Genomic DNA, 22420 nt, shown 5'->3' on the forward strand with positions numbered 1-22420 from the left:
ATCAAATGCCTTTGAAACGTGCCCTCTTATTTTTCATACATTTTCACTTTTTTTCTTGTTGAATATCTTGTTTCACTCAGAAATTGATGTACCATTTACGTTCAGGTTGACTTAGGGTGTTAACACAACAATGTACAAAAAAAATTGAAGTTTTTCTTTGCGTTTGTGAAAAGTTTTGCATACAGACTACAAAACGATCATGGATCCGCGAAAATGACTAAAATGCTGTATTACTCATGCAAGGTCAGTAGTTGGCGATCTAACTTTGTAAAGAAACACTACGCGCTTGTGCGTGTACCTACAGACTGAACGCATAATACGCATGTGCATGACGTCACCATTTTCACAAATTAACGTTTTTTTTAGTTAACACGAGACAATAATGACATTGTTTTCAAAACTTGCACTTTGAAACCCATTTTCAAAAGTTTGTGTTTTTAAAAACCACTGTCATTTAAATGAAATGCCAAAATGCATAAATGGTTTTCCATTTTTGGTTTAAAATGGTGTTGTGTAAACACCCCCTTAAATATTACAGAGGAAACTGTATCGCCTCCTAGAGCATGGAGGTTTGTTACTGTCACAGTAGCTTTTGCAATGCATCAATCATTCAAGTTTGCGTAATTACAGAGTATTTTTGTGACCTATGTAAGTGTGTTTAATGCATTACAAAATAATTGGAATGTAGTTCTCCTCTGGGTATGATCATTTTTGAGAGATACAGACATAGAGGAGGTTAAGTCTACCCACAATTTACTGCACACTCAAAATGGCGCCACTCAACAGTGTAATTCGGTGTTTGAACTCCAACAACTCTCAAGTGGACACAAAAATGTACATAATGACACCTCTCCACGCAGATTTGCCTCTTAGCCCTTCACTCCCTCTTGCACTTCCCATCCGTTCCCCTTTCCATGGATTCTCTTTATTTAACAACTGTTCTGGGAAAGCATCTCATACATATGCAGCCTCACGAACTTCTGTCTGAGCCTCCAACAATGAAGGAGGACATTAAAATTCCCTGTAACCTCAAATACACACACACACAAACCGACTCGCACTGGCTCAATGAGCTCTTTTTGTCCTGTACGCTCTAACAAATGAGCACCTTTGTGTCCGAACACTTCCTTGTCTCCAAACATTCAGGGGGTCAAACACAACGTTCTGATCCTCACAGACCTTGCTTGAACTTGCTTCTAAAAACAGCAGGCCGGTGTGGGCTGCTCTGGGAAAACAGGATTAGTTCATTCCCAGCGACTCCAGAGCGATGGCTTAAGCCAACATGGCTTGTACGAGTACTCATTTTTACCAAGTGGTCGAGAGTTGTGGACTAGTTACCTGACATGTAGCATGGTCTGACGGCCAGCTGGAGAGCTTGTCCCACTCTGTGTCCCAGTTTCACTTTTATTTTCAGATTCTCATGTGACCTACAAATGGTTGACAAAGCATTCACTAGTGGTATAGCTAATTAACTACTGTAGTTGTTGCAACCTTTTACTAACCAAGAAACTTCATTTTCGTCTTGGTGTTGCCATATAGTGCAATTGAAGTCACATGTTCCTTACCTAGTCAACAAGGGACCAAACCTCAAACCTCAAACTAACTGATTAGTTAACTAGTCAGTGCAACTGTTTGCTAACCAAAAACCGCCCTGAAATTTCACCCAAATGCTGTCATATAAAACACATGCAAGTGGAGTTACGTGATCCACAGCTACACACATCTACTAGTGGTAAAATTAATTAATTACTTAACTAGTTGGTGCAACTATTTACTAACCATAAACAATTATTTATTTTAACAAGCACAAATAAAATGATGTGATGCATGACTAGTCAAAACAGGTTTAAAACATCTAGTGGTCAGACTAAATAATTAGTTAATTAGTCAAGGCAACCCATACTAACCAGGAAGCTCAATTTTATTCCAATTATACCATTGTAGACTAAGCTTAACTCAAGTCACATGGTTCACAACTAGTCATGCTCAAAACATCAAATAGTGGTAGAGTTGATCAATTATTTAACTACTAACCAAGAATTAGAATTGCCATGCAACAAGCACAATTAATTTACATGATCCACAGCTAGTTGACACAGGCCCAAAACATCTAACCAGAGGCAATATAGAACAAGCACATCTTAAATCATATGGTCCACAACTAGTAAACATAGGCTTAAAACATCAAATAATCATAGAATTAAAACTGATTAGTTAGCTAATCGGTGCAAAAATTTAATAACCAAAAAAACTGATGTTTCTTCCAGCTGCTGCCACACAGAACAAATGCAGCTGGAGTCAAGTGAATTACAGCTAGTTAACACAGGCCCAAAACGTCATGTGCTCCATGACTAGTCAATACAGGTCTTAAACATCAAATAGTGGTACCAGTTAGTTTATTAGTCAGCCCTACTAACCAGGAAACTCAATTTTCCTCTAGCTGTCACAATAGAGAACAAACAAATGCTGCTCCACACTGTCCACAACTAGTCAACACTGGCTCAAAACATAACTAGTCATGTGATCCGTGACTAATCAACACAGACTCAAAGCACGGGACTAATCTACTAGTTTCTAAAACCTTTACAAATGGAATTAAGCAGAAATTAGGCAACAAAATGATCAAATCTTTGATGTTAGATAGAAGATGGTAGATGATGATGGGGATGGCTAATAGATCTTCTACAGTAAGGGTTACCGCACTCAGAAGAACTGAAAAATCACACTCAAAATCAAAGATGTTTCAGAAGGCAGCACTGTCACATCCTGGATGTATCACTAAGGGCTCAGATTTGCGAAAGCAAACGGAACCTTCCTCACCGATGCATCACATCTCTTCAATGTCAGCACCGCTAGCAACAGATGGATTCTGACACAGCTTTTGTCTGGAGTGATATTTGTACATGGTAAGAGTTAACTTGTGCCTTGAAGCTGTTAGTGTCATTTTTTCTGGTCTGAGCGGTGATGACAGCCGCAGCAGTGAAGGAGGCTGGTGTCAGCTGACCCCGCTTTCAGCCAGTAACAGGAAATGTGATCTTTACAGCAGCTCCCTGAAAAACAATCTCGCTATTGTCAGCTTGACTCTCCTGTCCCTCAGCCCCTCACAGGGTGGGGGATGCAAAAAATACCTCACAATGAACATCTTCCCATCATTCCTGTCAGCTAACGCATAACCATGTCCATTTATGTTGCCCCGCAGGTAAATCAGTTCCAATGAACTTGCAAAAAAAAAATCACACTGGTACATGTAGTTGCAGTTGTTACCTTAAGGAGCAGTGTTGGTTAAGTTACTCTAAAAAAGTAATTAATTACTAACTACTAATTACATCTTCAACAGTATAATTAGATTACTGTACTAATTACTCTCTATAAAAAGTATTGGATTAATCATTTCTAATTACTTTCTAAACCTCAATCAGTTGAGCAATTCAAGGATAGACATGCAACCACTCTTAAATTTTTCATATAAATAATTACAAATCTGCATAAATAATTCTTGAACTGACCAAAATATTAACAGTTACATTAAAAACATACATTTTAGCATTAGATGTTACATTTTAATGTTAAATCCACTATCATTTATATAGAATTGTTCTAGTATATACACTATTTAATGCAATTACATCAGAAATTACTGTAATTAGGCTACATCACAGAAAAAGTAAGAGTAACCCCTTACTTTACTTTTTCAAGGAAGATATAATTAAATTACAGTAATTCATTTCTTAGTAATGCATTAAACCCAACACTGTTAAGGAGTTAATCCTACAACATAATCAGGTTGATTTAGTCATTTTAAACAATATTTTTGACATGGGACAGAATCCAAACAGATCCAACTTTTAGTCCTGAGAACCAGCAGTTAAAATACAAAAAACTTAAATATCCAGCACATATGACATTGGTTTAATGATAATTGATTAGTTAACTACTAACCAAAAATTAAAGTGTCCTCCTGTTGTTGCAATACAACAAGTGCAATTTAAGTCGTATGATCCACCACTAGTTGACACAGACCCAAAACATCTGACTAGTTGTAGAACTAACCAATTAGTTACCAATCAACACAACCCCTACTAACCAGGAAACCAAATCTTCCATCACCTGCCACAACATAGAACAAGCATAACTTAAATCGCATGATCCTCAACTAGTCAGCATGGGCTAAAACATCTAACAGTGGTAGCATTAACCAATTAGTTAATGAGCAACTATGTAATAACCAATCACCTGAAAATTCTTCCAGCTGCCATCATATAAAACAAACATCACTTGAGTCAAGTGAACTACAGCTAGTCAATACAAGCCCAAAACCTCTAACCAGTGGCGGAACTAACCAATTAGTTAACTAGTCTGTGCAAGCCCTGCTAACCAGTGCTAACCAGAATCTTCCTCCAACTGTCACAATACAGAAGCACAACTAAAATCACATGGTCCATAACTACTCAACAAAGGCTTAAAAAATCAAATAGTCACAGAACTAATTGATTAGTTAACTAATCGGTGCAACAACTTACTAACCAAAAAACCATGTAACCTAACATAATCAGAGTGATGATGTCATATTAAACAATATTTTTGACATGGGACATGAAAACTAGAATTTAAAATACAGTAAACTTAAATAACCTAAATATATGACATTGGTTTAGTGCTAATCAATTACTTAACTACTAACCAAGAATTAGAATATTCCTTCTGCTGTCACCACATAACAAGCTAAATTTAAGTCACATGATCCACAGCCAGTTGACTCAAAACATCTAACCAGTGGTAGAGTTAACCAATTAGTAAACTAGTCAGTGCATCCCCTACTAACCAGGAAACTGATATTTCTTCCAGCTACTGCTACTGTGTAACCTAACATAGTCAGGTTGATTTAGTTTAACATGAAACAACAATTTTGACATGGGACAGAAACCAAAGAGATGCACCTTTGGATCCAGAAAACCAGCAGTTAAAATTGGATAAACTTAAATAACCAACTCATATGACACTGGTTTAGTGCTTTACACACCATAAGTTACATTGCATGATTATTAGATGACAGCCAGAACATTTCTAAAGATGCACTAAAGCTTCAGGGAGAGTTGTAGGTACATGTCAAAACCACCAATGACTTTAGAGGAATTCAGTCTGAGGTAGTTTACACAAACTGTGGTTTAGTTACAAAATGCAATATGATTAGGTCTGCTAGTTTCATCACATTGCCCAATATCATCTGTATTATAAACTATGACGAAACTGTATTGGGTCTCACGCACTACATAAATTGTGAGAAGGACAAAAGGCCGGCACTTCTACAACAGACCGTTCAGCGGGCTTCACGAGCGGTCCGTGGGGCCCGGTTACAGCCGAACAAAAGAGCGGGAGCGGTGTCGGATCCCTCTCACAGGCACGGCTGAAACGTTATCCCCGCGCCGCTGGTCATGACCTCATCGTGTTGTTTTTCCCGCAAACGCTGGCCTGCTGTGGCGCACGCAACTCGAGCCGGGCGCGAGCTACAGGACTCCGCTGCTTCAAGCAATATCTAATGCCAAGCAATGTCAAGTACAAATCCGTTTCTGTTTGTTTACACTACCATCCACTGAGTCAAGACTCGGCTAATAATCATGCAATGTGACTGAAATCGTGTCAGTAGCTTAAGATAAAACAACGTAATGGTAAATCTGTGCTGTGAATGTAATCACAATATCGAATTATTTATTAATTGGTCAAATCAGTCTGTTAGCTTAAATGATTAATAATTAATGAATCATTACATCTCATGTTCTGTTGAGATTGACTTTACAGTCTTTATGGGGTCTCATCAACCCTGTTAACATATGGATTAAAACAATAGACTAATAGCAATGTAAACGTTTACATTCAGAGTTCTGTTTATAATCAGACAAGTTTATGAAAAGTCATATCTAACTATAATCTTACTGTTAATTATGAAAACTTTGGGATCAGTACGGTTTTAAATGTTTTTAAAGTGTCTTATGCTCACCAAGGCTGCATTTATTTGATCAAAAATACAGTAAAAACATTAAAATTGTGAAATATTGTGATTTCAAATAACTGTTTTCTATTTTAATATATTTTAAAAAGTCATTTATTTCATTACTCCAGTCTTCAGTGTCCTTCAGAAATCATTCTCAAATGCTGATTTATTATTATTATTATTATTATTATTAATGCTGAAAACAGTTGTGCTGCTTATACATTTTTAAAATCATACATTTTTTTCAGGATTTTTTTTTTTTTTTTAATGAAACATTTATTTGAAATAGAAATCTTTGTAACAGTATAAATGTTTTCCTGCCACTTTTGATTAATTGAATGCATCGTTGCTGAATAAAAGTATTATTTTAGAAAAAGCATCAACATATTTTGAACATAAGCGTATTTATTATTATTTATATTTGCATTAAATGGCCTTGGTCAAGCAGAGGGTTAATACTGTAAACATGAGCCATGCAGTCTGTGCCTTGCATGTCGTCAATGAACTTAAGTGCACTAATGTGGAACAATGAATATTCAAGCTAGTCATCCAATCTCCATGTCCTGGAGAGTTCAGGTTATCTAGATGACTCAGAAGGGTCTGTTACTGATTCAATCAGGAGTAATGCAGTACAAACAACATCCATTCTTCAATCACAAACCAACACATCTGGAATATGACATCTGCCGTATGTTCTGACTCTGTGCACCCTACATCCATCTGAACACCTCTCCAACAGAGTGACAACAGAGCTCATTTGAAGCTCCTATTCAGCTTTTGCTCAGATTTCCTCAGAGGACTGCTGTATATGCACAGCCGTATAAGAGACTAAAATATCACTCAGAATCCAATAACAGATCTATCTAGAAAATTAAAAATCTATGGGATTTTGGGATCAGTAAGTAAAGGCATAATAAAGAAAGAAATGACTAAATTATCAAGACTTGAACATGGTGACAAAAACATTCTATTTCAAATAAGTGTATTCTTGTGTTAATCTTTTGAATTTTCTATCCATCAAAGAATCCTGAAAAAAACATACAGTCACAGTTTCCACAAACATATGAAGCACCACAGCTGTTTTCAACATGATAATAATCAGAATTTTTCCTTGAGCAGTAAATGAGCATATTAGACTGATTTCTGAAGGATCATGTGACACTGAAGACTGGAGTAATGATGCTGAAAATCTAAATTCAACCTTGACGTCACAGGAATAAATTATATTCTACAATATATTTACACAGAAAGCAGTTATTTTAAATTGTAATAATATTTCACAATATGTCAGACTGATGAAGAGCGTCTAAGCTCGAAACGTCACCTGTGGTGAGAACATACATATTTGTCTATTTCTGGAGCTTTGGTGTGCCCACTTTGATTTTTTTGAATAATATTTCACAATAAATGCAAATACTGTATTTACTGTATTTTTGATCAAATAAATGCAGCCTTGGTGATCATGAGAGACATTAAAACATCTTTGTACAATTGTGCACAATGGCTCCAAAAACGTTCTTTTGATAATTGAGACCAAATCTATGCACACTTTGTGGTTGTGAAATATGAAGCATATGCTAGTTAATGTAATTCTCTAGACCTGCGGTTACCAGAACAGACATCATACATCCACCAAAAATCACCTTGCTTTGTTAGAATTAAAAAAAAATGTTCTGAGAAACCCTGCAGCATTTCCTTGCAGGTGCCATGCAATTACATTCAGACATTTTAAGTGTTCCTTAATACATTATATATATAATTCCTCCCCTATAATTTCATGAATGTTCCTGAAGTAAATAGTTCTTGGAAGTACGGCTTTTTTTATTCCCTCATGTAAAGGCGATGTCATGAACTCATACAGGTGAAGCTCCTCTGAAATGAAGGTAACATACCTGCCTCTCCCCAGTAGTGAGTGTCTCTGTGATCTGACTCAACGATCAGTCCCGCTGCACAACTTCCATCTGTGAAACGAGAAGAAGTGGAGATGTTTGAGAGAGCCTTCATTTCCTGCCTCTCACACACTTACAAACATGCATGGCATAATTTCTGTTAAAATAGACAGTTGCAACACACAATAGTAGTAGGTCTTTAGTGGAAACCGAGAAAAAAAAAGAATTCATTGAAAAATAATAAAATGAAAGATTCTGAAAGCGGTAATAGTATAAGTGCATTAACCTAACTATGGTATTTTGTTAGAGATTATGATAACCATGGTACATACACTGATATGAACTGTAGCAGGCTGCGTCTTAAACAGTGCACTGCGTTACCTAGATAGTTTTGCCATCACTAAACGCCTAAAAATGCTGTCTAGGTAGGCAAGTCACACTATCTTCAGTTTTTTTAGTTAAAGACGCATTTGGAGACTCGAGTCCAGAAGTTTCTCACCAGCTAGTTTAGACAGACGACTAATTGTTTGGGTTTCATTTCCACTTTGTTTCTAAACTTATTCTTTATATGCATCAGTTTCACCAGCACTGTGCACGTATTCTATATAGCCTAATTATTCAATGCAGGGTTTGAAGCCATGCTTGACAATATGTAAATAATTCATTAATAACAATACTCCAAAAATGCGACGGCAACATCATGCAAAGCTTTCAAAAGGCATAGCTGACTTCCTTATAAAGACTAAAGCAGCAGGACAGTTTATAACAGTTTATAAGACAGTCTGTACCTTATGTGAAAGATAAAAGCATGCAACAGGTCGTTATTCCCTTGTGTGAAACTCTTCTTGTGTTTGCAGAAGTCTTTTCGCCTTGTTTTTAATGTCCAAATGCTTCCTCTGTTAAAGCCTGACTTAATCCTTAGTTAGTAGTCAGTCTGACATCCATTAAAAAGACCAGCAGCGATGTTCGGCAGTGGTACGAGAGGGAGAAAGTGAGATATTACAAGTATCTCGGTAAGCCCCGCCCCTGAGGCGGACGAAAATAGAAATGTGGGCGGAGTTCTCCAAAAATAGCGTGTGACGTCTCGCGCCTGCATTCTCGCAATGTTTCCTTCTCTATTATTTCATTGGCCGAGGCTGCAGCCACATCCACACTGCACTCTAGTGTACTTCCAAGTTCTGTAACTACTCACCATCTAAACCACGCCATGTTTCAGTGGCAGGTGCTGGAGTCCATAGAAATGAACGGCATAATAGATTAAATTAAATATATATGTATATATTAGGTTATAATAATAATAATTGATAATAATAACGATTATCAGATTGAGCAGCATAGAATGATTTCTTAGAATGGAGACTGGAGTAATTATGCTGTAAATTCAGCTTTACCATCATTGTTCACTATTCACTATAAAAGTGTGTGTGTGTGTGTGTATGTATGTATATATAAATATATATATTATAAAATCATTCCGCAAAGTGTCAATAATTTCTGTCTAGATTTGTCTTGAACTGTTTATCTATTGCTTAATTATCACAAATTAATTAATTAATAAAAAAAAAAATATATATATATATATATAATGTTTCACTACAAAAACTATATTTGTCTTCATCTAAAATACATTGATATGTTGTTGCGTAAAGCGCACTTAATTCATGCAATTTGCAAAGAAACCACAATGTATTTTTGCAACAATCTGATTACATTTTTTACACGTTCACTAAAATTGTTTTAACTCAAGTTTAACTTTTTGTCTCTGTTCAGCTTCAGGAGTTTTATATAATCTTTCAGTAACAATAGCGTGGAAACTTTTTGATTTCCTCCAAAGATAACAGATATATGGCAAAACAACCATGCGTGATGCAAGATCATGTAAATGTACATTATGTGTATGCACATACTTTTAGTGCATGTCAGTCAGGCTTTTTTCTTTTCTTTCTGTCTTTCTCAGTAAAACAGAACTGGTCAGCATTCACGCGCCGCACACGCGTGTTGAAACCACTATGACCCGTTTCTCAGAAACCAGGACACACAGTGACGGTCTCCAGTGGGTTTCTGATTTCCTCTGTGAGGCCCGATCGCTCAGTTCTCATCACCGACTTACACTGGCTGTGTCTCAAAACCTACCTACGTGCACCTAGACTGCTGCTCTGGCCATCAAGCACCCATGCAGCATTTTCACTGCTACGAAAAACATTTGATGCCTCAGTTTGGTATAAAGAAGCAGCACTTTTCCTTTCATGCGCTGTACGTGTAGTCAAACATGTCGGTTTTGACAGTGAAGTGGGTTCCAGCACATAAAACCTCAATGCTATTTAAACACTTCAATCATTTTTTAGGGCAGAGGAACCAAACAAAGACCCTTGAACACACACACACACACACACACACACACACACACTGCACACATATAATGAAACTAAAGCAGTGTTGTGCTGCACCTAAATGCTCCTCCAACCGGGGGATCCCAACAGTCTTACCAGAAACCCTCATCCGTGTGTGTGTGTGTGTGTGTGTTATAATTACACCGTCCTTCAGTCTGAATCATATCCGGCAGAAGCTGAAAATAACAAGACCACGATCTGACAGTGAAGCAGCACAGCAGGGGAGCAGGCGAAACACAAAAACACACAGACACACACACACACACACACAGAGACACACACACATGTGCGTCAAAGTAAACTCTCCTACAAAGTCTTGATTTTCAGCATGTTTAGCCTTTTTACGTCTATTATATTCTATTGAATGCAGAGATTTATATAAACGTAGAGCATCCAGTGAGGCTCGAAAGTCTTTGTTTGTTTAAAACATAATATAAACCAGAAGTTTTAAACCCCCCAATTTTTTTTTTATTTATTTTAGGTCTCTGATCAATAGTAAGTAAATTTGTGACACTGACCATGTGTTATTCCTTTGTGCTGAAAGAACAACATTTTCAGTTCATGATGCTGCATAACATGAATCATCTGTTTATGCATAAACTTAAGCTTATGTCAACTGCAGTGCTACAGCAGAAAGGGGGAAAAACAGATATATACCATACTGTGAAAATTAAATAAAAATTAAATCCTGTTTAATTTTTATATCCGACATTTCAGTCAAACCGTGCTACTGATAACATCATTTGTTATAAATAATTGTATTAAAAATTGTTTATATATCTGCAGAACGTCTTCATATCAGACATTAAAGAAATGCAAATCTTGAATATTGTTGCATGCAGTGGTGCTTTTAACATTTATCTTTACATCGTGTACCATAATTGATTTAATCACTCTTTTATTGATTTTACATGTGTGATAAACATCAGGGGATCTTTCTTTAAATAACAGTTAGCCAAAAGAAGAAAAAGTATTGGGAGTATAGTGTATGCAGTTTGTTCAGTAAGCACAGGAAGTGCTCAGCCTCTCAGTCACACATTTCTATATACAGACACAAAAACGACAAATTCACTCATGTGATTTACCCTGTTTACCCAAATCAGAACTATTTATCCATGATTATGAGCAAAAAAAGGAACAAAACTTGCTTTGTGAGAGAATTTGACTTTTGCTGCAAAGTGTTTTAGTGGCTCAGTGTGCTCTTTTCTATACAATGGAAGTAGTGAGAGGCAACCCTTCCCCCCAAAATACTAACTTTTTATAAATATTATTACTATTTAATATAGCTGTTTTCTATGTGAATATGTGACCCTGGCTGTTTTTTGGTAATTTACTGTTTTCTACATAAAATCGTGCTTCATAAGGTAAAGAAAATTCTGTGTAACACTGATATATTTACTATTGTCTGAATAAGACAAGTCAATTAATGGCTGATTTGTTATTTTATAATTAGATTTTGAGACTTTAGCCTGGATTTCACAGAGAGGGTCACATACACATTTTTAAAAGTAATTTATTGCTGAATAGAAAGTTCAAAAGAAATCTTTTGGTTCATTTAATCCACACTCGTTGAATAAAAGTTTTAATTTCTTTAAAAACTCGTACTGTCACAAGTGTACAGCATATGCACAGCGAACACGGCATGTTTTCCCAATGACCACCAGCTTAAGAGTATTTCAAAGACAGGGGCTGTTAACCATTATTCACTTTCTCAATCCTCTTGCTGACAAACACAAACTTAAGTTTCACACTAATGAGATCCTCTCCAACAGCGTAGTTGTATGTCAGTCCAAATTCACACAAGATGCAGTGCTCGTGGTTTACATTTTGGGGGGAAAAACAAGTTAGTGAAAAACAGGACAGAGTGAGGCGAGTTGATTTAGAGCAGTTCCTCTCTGCTGGCCGAGTTTCAGTAATTCTCATGTTTGTCCTCTCAGGTGAGAAAACTGAGTCTAACACAGATTAATTTCAGCTCTTCTGAGTAATGAGCGATGCTTTTCATCTAGCACTGATTGGTAAAATGATCAGTCATCTTTACTGTGATAATTCTAAATGGTGTTTGTTAAGTCAAGCATCACTATAACTATTGCTCCAGGTATGACTGGACATAAAATTTGGTGATAAAACAGGCCAAAACCCTGTAAAAATACACTGAAGGAGCATCCTGATCCACATCTGGAGATCCTAGAGTCTATTCCAGAAACATTCAAGCAAGAGCAGCCACTGAACACCCTAGCAACCTCATAGCAACACACTCAGACCACTTACAACACCCAGAAAATCAGTGCACCTTAATGACTGAATAGCCCCTTGCAACCCACCAGAACACCCTAACAACTACATTGCCATGCATTAACACCCACTCAAAACACCTTAATTAATGCATAGCAATGCCCTAGCAACAACCCAGAACACCATAGCATTGTGACAGTTCTGAATGGACGTGCAGCAATCTCATTTTCTCTAAGTCTCAGGAAGATATTCGTAAATAGAAAATGTTTCATACAGTAAGATGAAGGCCTATCTCACCTCCACACAGAAACATTCTAACAACTGTTCAGAACAACTTAATGACAGCATAGCAACACCCTGGTAACCAACCAGCAACATTCTAACAACTGTTCAGAACAACTTAATGACAGCATAGCAACACCTTGGTAACCAACCAGCAACATTCTAACAACTGTTCAGAACAACTTAATGACAGCATAGCAACACCCTGGTAACCACCCAGCAACATTCTAACAACTGTTCAGAACAACTTAATGACAGCATAGCAACACCCTGGTAACCACCCAGCAACATTCTAACAACTGTTCAGAACAACTTAATGACAGCATAGCAACACCCTGGTAACCACCCAGCAACATTCTAACAACTGTTCAGAACAACTTAATAATGACATAGCAATGCCCTAGTAACTACCCGGCAACATTCTAAGATCTGTTCAGAACACCTTAATGATGGCACAGCAACACCCTAGCAACCACCCAGAACACCCTAGCATTGTGAGAGTCTAGGTAGGATGTTTTTAAATAAAGAATATTACACCATAAGATCAATGTGTCATGCGAAAAATGCCAGTGTCACATTTTCTTTTCTAACCTAACTCCATACTGCCATGATTATGACATTATTGTTGGTGTTTTTAGAGAGAATGAGATTTGTTCCTGTTGTTTCACACAGAACCACTGCTCTCTCTCTCTCTCTCTCTAAGACTGCACAGGATTGGGAAACTGATGGCTGGGAATGCCAGCAAACCAGTCATATGAATCAACCAGATTTGATTACATCTCTGTGTGCCTCAATGTGCTCTTTCAATTTCAGCTACACCACCTTCCTCTAAAATAACGCGCACACACACACACACACACACACTTGTATTGAAAGCATGGCAGTGTTCCTCTGCTAATGTGGCAGGTTTGATTGGGATGTGTGCTGTTATAATAGCAGCCATTGATAAGTTTAAATCGGATTCTCTGTGGCATTTGGAAAGACAGAAACAGAGAGTCATGCACAGACCCGGCTCTGCTGTGGGCAAATGTCAGCAGTTCAGCTCTCAGCCTCGCTGCACCCTTTACTGCCCAACGATGCATGTTCACATCTGTACACATGGAAGCTTGTTTCTGACACATAATAGAGAAATAAAAAGTTTATTGCCACTTTTTATCTCAGAATTGAGTTTTTTTTTTAGTTCCGACTTTTTTAAATGAAGGTAATTCATTTTTTTCCCCAAGAGAAATCTAAAATCTAAATAGCTTAAGCTGCATAAAAAATTTATTATTTATTTATTTAGAGAAACAAATGAGACAACTTTACAATAATATCTCATTTGTTAACAAACACCGCTTTTATTTTGACTTTATGTTTTTCCTAAATTTGGTTGTGATGATTTGATTTGGTATTATTATTGTTATTACTGTTATTATCATTTAAATACTTTTAAGAAATCCCACATTTATTTTTAGTACCTGTTTGCTCCATTATTAATCTATTTTAAAACTACCAAAAAGGAACACTAAAATGAATCGGGTAAGAGAGGGAGATGTGGGGTGTCACGGTTTTGCCAGAAGGGTCTGTCCCTTAAGAACCCTGCAGGAATTTGAGGAATGCTGGATAAGGAAAGAGTCCCGAGAGAGACAGAGGGCAACGGGGCCAGAGAACTACAAGTGGGAGAGGCACTGAAAACACAGAGAAAAAACAGATGGAACTAAAAGAAAAGAGATGGAGTGCAAGGAAAAGAGAAAAGAGAGGGTGTGGAGAGAAAAGAGCGTCGAGGAGAAGGATTGCGTGTGTGTGTGTGTGTGTGTGTGTGTGTGAATGTGATGGGAATAGGGATTATTAGGGAGGAGTATTCGAGGGTGGGGTGCGGAGTGGCGTTACACTTCAGATAATGTGACTCAAACATGAATAAAGCAAGGCAAAGCAAACTCAAACTACAGCACTACAGTGTCTGACAGTTTACTTTGGCTTCAGGCTGAGACCGCCCTCCAGTCGCTAATTAAAAATCCCATGTCAGGAGTTTAAAAAATGTACAAAAGCCTCGTGGGAGGTGCAGAATGCAGAATTCCAAGAATCTTGGAAGGGATTCAAGATCTTGGAATTTTAGGATTTGGAACTGATTTCGGCTCGACTACTTCTGCTTTATAGGTCTTTCTTCAGTTGCATTGAAACCTGACACCGTTTTTTTGGGTTGCAAGCCCTGCAAAAAAACCATGCATGGGAGAAGTGGTAAAGGTTAAGCATAGTTGGGGAATCTTTTCATTCATAATGACTGCAGCGGTGACTCACACAAACACCATGCCATGAAGAGCCACGTGATGAGATTTTACCGCTGTCGTGTGCATTTTACACAGACGCCAATCTTTGCCGTTCTGAAAACAGACTTATACCTAAGTCTTCAAAGAGAAAATTCACACTGAAATGAAACTTCTGCCATCATTTACTCACTCATATGTCATTTCAAACCTGTATGACTTTCTCCTTTCATACACAAAAGGAGACAAATCTTCACACCGCTCTTTTCCATACGATGACACTTCATAGAGATCACAGTGGAAGCGTGAATACGTTTTTCAGTGAACAACGATAAAAACTGCAGTCATCACATTAAGCTATCATTTTTGGTGAACTGTCTCTTTAAGAGCTTCATAATTGTTAATTTGGCTGGGTTTATTTGGCAGTAACTGTGCCTGCAAATATACAGGAGTGGTTTAATTTCACACCCGTTCACACCCTGTTTTGTGTTGTGTTTGAAATAAATGTTTATTTTCTCATAACTAGCTAAGTTGCAAATCAATAAACTGTTATTATTGTTGATATGCAAATTATATATAGATTATAAAATGTACTTATTTATTTGGAAATATAAACAGTAATACAATGAAGTGCTGATTACAGATTAAAGACACTTGTTTTATAATCACTTGTGAATATTTCAGTTATATAAATAATACTATTATAAATAATACTGCAAACTATGTTCAAATTTTTTTATTTTTTAAAAACAAATTAATAATTTAATTAAGTTGACAAAAATGAGTAAAAATTCAGTGACAGTACATAAATACATTTATTTCTAAAATAAAATAAAATAAAATAAAATAAAATAAAATAAAATAAAATAAAATTAAATTAAATTAAATTAAATTAAATTAAATTAAATTAAATTAAATTAAATTAAATTAAATTAAATTAAATTAAATGCTGTTAATTTGACCCTTCTATTTATCAAAGGATCCTGAAAAAAAAATTATTATGGTTTCCACAAAAATATAACGCAGGACAACTGTTAACAACATAATAATTGTAATAATATTTCACAATATTACAGTTTTTACTGAATTTTGGTCAAATAAATTCAGCCTATCTACCTATCTCTCACTCTCTGTTTCTTTAAATATATATATATATATATATATATTCAGTACAACAATTAAGTTGCTAGGTTAATCAGTTGGGGAGTAACTAGTTACATGTAATTATGTTATGTAATTTAATTACAAAATAAATGTTAGTGTAATCAGTTTGTCACGGTGCACACAGCAGGGAGGAACAAGGAACACGGAGACGAGGATGTAACTCAAATAATATGTCTTTAATGAAGACAGGGCAGGACAGACATCAAACACCGGGAAGTAACGAGTAGACCAGACGAAATAACACTGCACAGACAGGACTATAAATACACAGGTAAATAAACGGATAAGGACAAGGATGCACTACTAATGACATGAAACGAGGACAGGAACACATGACACACACGACAGAGGTCTGACACAGTTACAGTTACTGAGAAAAAAAAATATGTAATTAAATTACTCTTACTTATGAAAATGTTAACGATTACAAAAGGGGTTTCATCTGAATATTTTTTGTAAAAGCTAGAATATGTTGAATAATATTAATTTGTTGCTTTGCCTATTTTTGTGATCTGCCATTTAAAGGCCATTTAGTAAAGCCATGCTAGTCTGATGCTTTTGATTGGTTCTCGTTTGGATTTTCAGCACAGCACATCTGCCAATCACATCAATCTATTAATTCTGAAATCTTGATGCTACAACCTGTCTGATTAACCGATTAAGAGTCAAAAAAATTCCTTAGAAATTTAGAAAAGTAATCCAAAATGTAATCAGTTACTTTAATAAAGTGCTAGCACAGAATGAAGGTCAGAGGTAACGTTGTGGCTGCTTTTATTCTAATGATGCTCAAACAGGCTGTTATCACATCATGAGCCTTTAACTCAAACACTGAAGCTAATGAGTGCAGTTGCACAACATAGTGTACACTTAAACACACGCATGCACTCATTATCAGTGACACACAGGTCACTGCGCTGGGTTTCTGCTTTTGGAAATGATGGCCAACAGTCTCGAACTCTCTGTTTTTAGTAAACAATGGAGCACAATGCATATAGAAAAGAAAAAAATACACAGGAGGATGAGGTGTGAAGACAGGCATATATGAAATGTTTCCACGCTCTCTTTCCAGTGTTTTTGGGTATGTGGCTAAGTGTGGGCAGCTCAAAGCGTATCGCTGAGTTCAGTTACTGCTGCTGGAAACCGTTTCACATGTGAAGATCACCTACATCAGAGACCACCAGCACATCAATACACCAGTCTGTACTACATTACAGCATGGAAAAAAACAGAGAACGGACAGAGTGGGGGGCTTTTCAAGAAAAATACACTCAAACAGTCCATATTGTGTGTGTATATATATATATATATATATATAGCTTTTTAAAGTATTGTGCAAAAGTCTTAGGTCCGTATTTTCAAAATTACTGAAATCTACCTGCAAAGCTATAATGTCATAAATAAATTTTATTTATCAATTAACTTCTATTAACTGTAATCAACATTTGGTGTGACCATCCTTTGCGCTTAAAACAGCTTTTGTCTGAGATACACTTGTGCATAGTTTTTTGAGCCCGGTCTCGATTTTTTGTGCATTTTGTGTATTAATACGCACCTACACTCTAAAAAAATGGTGTTATATAGCACTAAAAGAGGTTCTTGGCTCGTAATCATAGGGGAACCACTTTTGGTGCTATATAGTACCATATCTTCAAAGGTGCAATACAGCACCTTTGTCAAATGGTGCTATGTAGAACCATAAGAGGTGCCATATTACATTGTATTTCTTCAACAAAAATGGCGCTAAACAGCACCAACAGTGGTTCTTTGGCCCATAAAGTACCTTTAAAGGGACTTAACAGGTTCTTTGTATGGCAGTGGTGCTATATAGCACCTTAATCACCCCAAAGAGCCACTGAAGAACCATACAGGGGCTTAACAGGTTCTGTATATGGTAGCGGTGCTATATAGCCCCTCAGTCATGCCAAAGAACCGCTGAAGAACCACTGAAGCACCAAAATTGGTTCCCCTATGATTACGAGCCAAATAACCACGTTTAGTGCTATATAGCACCATTTTTTTTTTAGAGTGTATACCCCACAACCATAAACCCAACCATTGCGTATCATATGCACCCCAAAGTCAATTTTTGCGCAAGTACACCAAATAGAAACAAACAAAATTGCCATTAAAATACACTTTCATGAAGCCGGGTTAGTCTTTCAGGGAGCTTTGCAAGTAGGTTTCCTGAAACATCTTGGAGACGTTGCCACAGTTCTGGATTTATTCTGTCTCAGTTTGTTCTGTTTCTTCATGTCGTTCAGACAGACTGATGATGATCAGATCAGATCTCTGTGTGCAGCACTGGCTGCTGTCAGACAAAAATCTCACTGGATTATTACAATTAATGGCAAAATATATATGTGTGTGTGTCAGTGTGTTTGTGTATATACTGTATGTATATATATATATATATATAAAACATACATATACACATACACTCACATTTATATATAAAACAATTTTGAATTACAAAAATAAAAACGAAAAAAGAAATGACTTTAATGCAAATAAAATGGTAGTCTATGAGGCAGGGTACTCCATCATAATTAATGTTACAAATAAACTTAAGATATTAATAATAATTGCTATTAGCTTGTAATTAACTTGTATTAATCCAGGGCATATTCCTTGCAATATTTTGTTTTATGCACTCATATTTTATTTGGAAACAATGGTTTGTGGTCAAAATGTCTTAAGGATGTATTTGTTTCTTACAAACTTGCAGCTTTTCACTTCACAGTGTGTTAACTGATGGACTGGAGTGGTGTGGATTACTGTGATGTTTTTATCAGCTGTTTGGACTCTCATTCTGACGGCACCCATTCACTGCAGAGGATCCATTGATGAACAAGTGATGAATGAATTAATGAATGATGCATTTATATAGCGCTTTATTGTGTATTGCTGTACACCCAAAGCGCTTTATAATCATGTGGGGGGGGGGGGTCTCTCCTCAACCACCAGTGTGCAGCATCCACTTGGATGATGCGACGGCAGCCACAGGACAACGGCGCCAGTGCGCTCACCACACACCAGCTACAGGTGGAGAGGAGAGAGAGTGATAGAGCCAATCAAGTGTATGGGGATTATTAGGAGGCCATGATAGACAAGGGCCAGTGGAGGGAATTTGACCAGGACACCGGGGTTACACCCCTACTCTTTACGAGAAGTGCCATGGGATTTTTAATGACCACAGAGAGTCAGGACCCCGGTTTAACGTCTCATCCGAAAGACGGTGTAAGTGATGTAATGATACATTTCTCCAAATCTGTTTCAACAAAGGAACAAACTCATCTGCATGTTAAATGACCTGAGGGTGAATTAATATTCAGCTAATTTTCATTTTTGATGAACTGTTCCTTTAACTGCCAGATGGGGTTTCAGGAAACAAGAAGTATTGTGGTTTTCTTTGAGAGATGCAATTTCTGAAATTCCCTAAAATCGTCTCTAGAGAGATTTACAGAACGCTTCGAGACAAATATGGGAAACTCTGGGAACCTCTAGGTTAAAGTTAGGAACTCCACAAAAAGACTAAATTCAGGGAAACAGCATTTTGTTCTCAAATAAAGTGTGGTAAATGGAATTTACAATAAAATGAGTCCATAAATCATTAGAATAAGAAAACACAGTGAAAGAAGACACAGATCTAATTCATTTTTTTGCCCTAATAAAACTGGTCATATAAAAGCAAGTATGATGGAAAAAGTTACCACCATAAATGCATTCACATGGCTTTATGAGGCACAGACTTTCCCGAGTGGAAACGGTAGTGAGATTTCAGTTTGCGGAGCGATATGGATGGCGAAAGAGCTCGAGGCGATATGGGGTAATTCCCAGCAAGCTTTGAGGTGGACGTGCTATACCGCCACTGACAACATTTGACATCATTCGACAGCGAGCCCTTTTTCAACAACAACAATCCTGAAAAGGTGGGTGGAAGAGGTGGAAAGAAAGGCTAAAAATAAACTCGGGCTGTGCTCTTTCTCGTCCTCTCTCTCGCTAACGCTCATCAGCTCCTTTCAGTGGTTATACTGTGAAGTCGTCCCTACCGTATTTCACTTCTGAAATCTGTCACACAGGAAAAACACCTAGTAGCTGCTGTATTGAAAGACAGAGCTTGAAATCGTTGGCCAGGCCAAACAACAGATCAGTGAAAGGTCACTAATTCCCTAATTCATAGGGTTTGAACCAGGTGCCACTGCTTATTTTAAACTTACAATTTAAGATGTACCTTCAAAATAAGTCCAGAATGTTTGTCCAACTTTAAAAAAATACTTTTGTGATGTCTTTGCACAAGAGGATATGGATGAAATGAAGACGTGCACTGAAAGGCAGAATGACCGGCGTGGAAAATGGGGTCAACATAGTGACACAATGGAATCCTCGACGGCTTTACACGTCAGTTTCAGTAGTTATGTCGCACAAGACAGTGGCGCAGTGATGATACACTGCAGCGGCGATGAAGACCCTCAAGTGCGTGAGTAACGCATAAGAGTTCCTGTCATGCTCTGAGTCACGTCCAGGAATCGCACGAATACAGTCAGCCCTCCAACACACAGATGAATTGATGATAAGAAAAAGAAAAACTGGTATAAGTGTGGACAGGTCAACAATAAATACCACCTGTGGACCAAGATGAAAAGAAACATGAACCCAAATCATTCACATTCTTTTTATTTCCTTATCCAGCCAGTGATCCTGATGGGCAAATGCTCAGTTATCAAAGTAAGTGTATGCAAAAAAAATTAAAATATAAAATTTATTAAAAATACTATGTATTTCTTATAGTGCTGTCAAATGATTAATCGGGATTAATTACATCCAAAATAAAAAAAATATATTTACATTATATATGTGTGTGTACTGTGTATATGTATTATGTTTATATAAACACACACATGCATGTATATATTTAAGAAAAATATGTTATATTTGTTTATTAATATATTTATATATGATATACATTATATAAATATATACATGTAAATATTTTCAAAATATATACTGCATGAGTGTGTATTTATATACATAATAAATATACACAGTACACACATATATGTGAACCTGGAGCACAAAACCAGTCTTAAGTCACTGGGGTATATTTGTAGCAATAGCCAAAAATACATTGTATGGCTCAAAATTATCCATTTTTCTTTTATGTCAAAAATCATTAGGATATGGAACATGAGTAAACATCATGTTCCATGAAGATATTTTGTACATTTTTTACCGTAAATATATCAAAACTTCATTTTTGATTAGTAATATGCATGGCTAAGAACTTCATTTGAACAACTTTAAAGGCGATTTTCTCAATATTTAGATTTTTTTGCTCCTTCAGATTCCAGATTTTCAAACAGTTGTATATCGGCCAAATATTATCCGATCCTAACAAACCATACATCAATGCAAAGCTTATTTATTTAGCTCTCAGATGATGTATACATCTCAATAATAAAAAAAAAAAGACACTTAAGACCTTAAGGTCAAGGGTCACACACATTATGTAAACAAAAACTTTTATTTTGGATGTGATTAATCGCAATTAATTGTTTGACAGCACTCATTTTTTTTATTAACCTAAAATCTACAGAAGCCCATTTCCGCCACGCAATAAGGGAATCAATTACGGAGTAATTGAATAAGGTATTAAACTTTATATCTTAAAATTTTGACTTTGTTTTTGCAATTCTAAGAAAAAAGATGTAACTCAGACTTGTAAAATAAGATGTAAGATGTACTTACAAAATAATTTCTGTTATGAAAACATCATTTTTATTTTATTTCATTATTTTTATTATTATTATAATCATTTTTTGAAATTGTGCGCTTATATCTCACAATCCAGAATTTGCTTATCAGAGTAAGTTTGTATCTCGAACAATGTTGACTTTTTTCTCAGAATTGACAGGAAAAAAGTATGATTAGTGAAATATAACTCAGAACTGCAAGGAAAAAATAAGTAATTACCTTTTTTTTTTTTCGTGGCGGAAGTGGACTTCCACATGAAATCTTGACCCATACCTGGTCTGAAAGCTTACAGTAGCTTTAACGTTACAAGTCTGTGCAATAAAAGCATGATTTATTATGATTTCACAGCATGTTCATCATGAATCAGAGTGCTACATAGGATTTCCCTGGAAATAATTTATTAATAACTGGCGTGTTAACCATGTGTGTTTTTCCAGGAAAGGTTTGGTCTGCCATCAGCAGGTTTTTCCCTTCTATACT

The 22420-nt window shown here is 36.4% G+C and overlaps 1 protein-coding gene across 3 annotated transcripts in view; it reads right to left on the bottom strand.

The window, feature by feature from the left end:
• Positions 1-22420, bottom strand: part of LOC306859727 (histone deacetylase 7-like) — an 82573-nt gene that overhangs the window by 54778 nt on the left and 5375 nt on the right. For 2 of the 3 annotated variants that reach the window (XM_079400947.1, XM_079400949.1), the window contains exon 2: positions 7882-7950. In XM_079400947.1, coding sequence (XP_079257073.1) covers positions 7882-7950 — 69 coding nt within the window. Of the gene's footprint in view, positions 1-7881; positions 7951-8666; positions 8858-22420 lie in introns of those variants that run through there. The other variant, XM_079400948.1, reaches the window with a different exon arrangement.

The sequence above is a fragment of the Barbus barbus genome, assembly GCF_936440315.1.
Source record: "Barbus barbus genome assembly, chromosome: 40".
Lineage (NCBI taxonomy): Eukaryota > Metazoa > Chordata > Actinopteri > Cypriniformes > Cyprinidae > Barbus > Barbus barbus.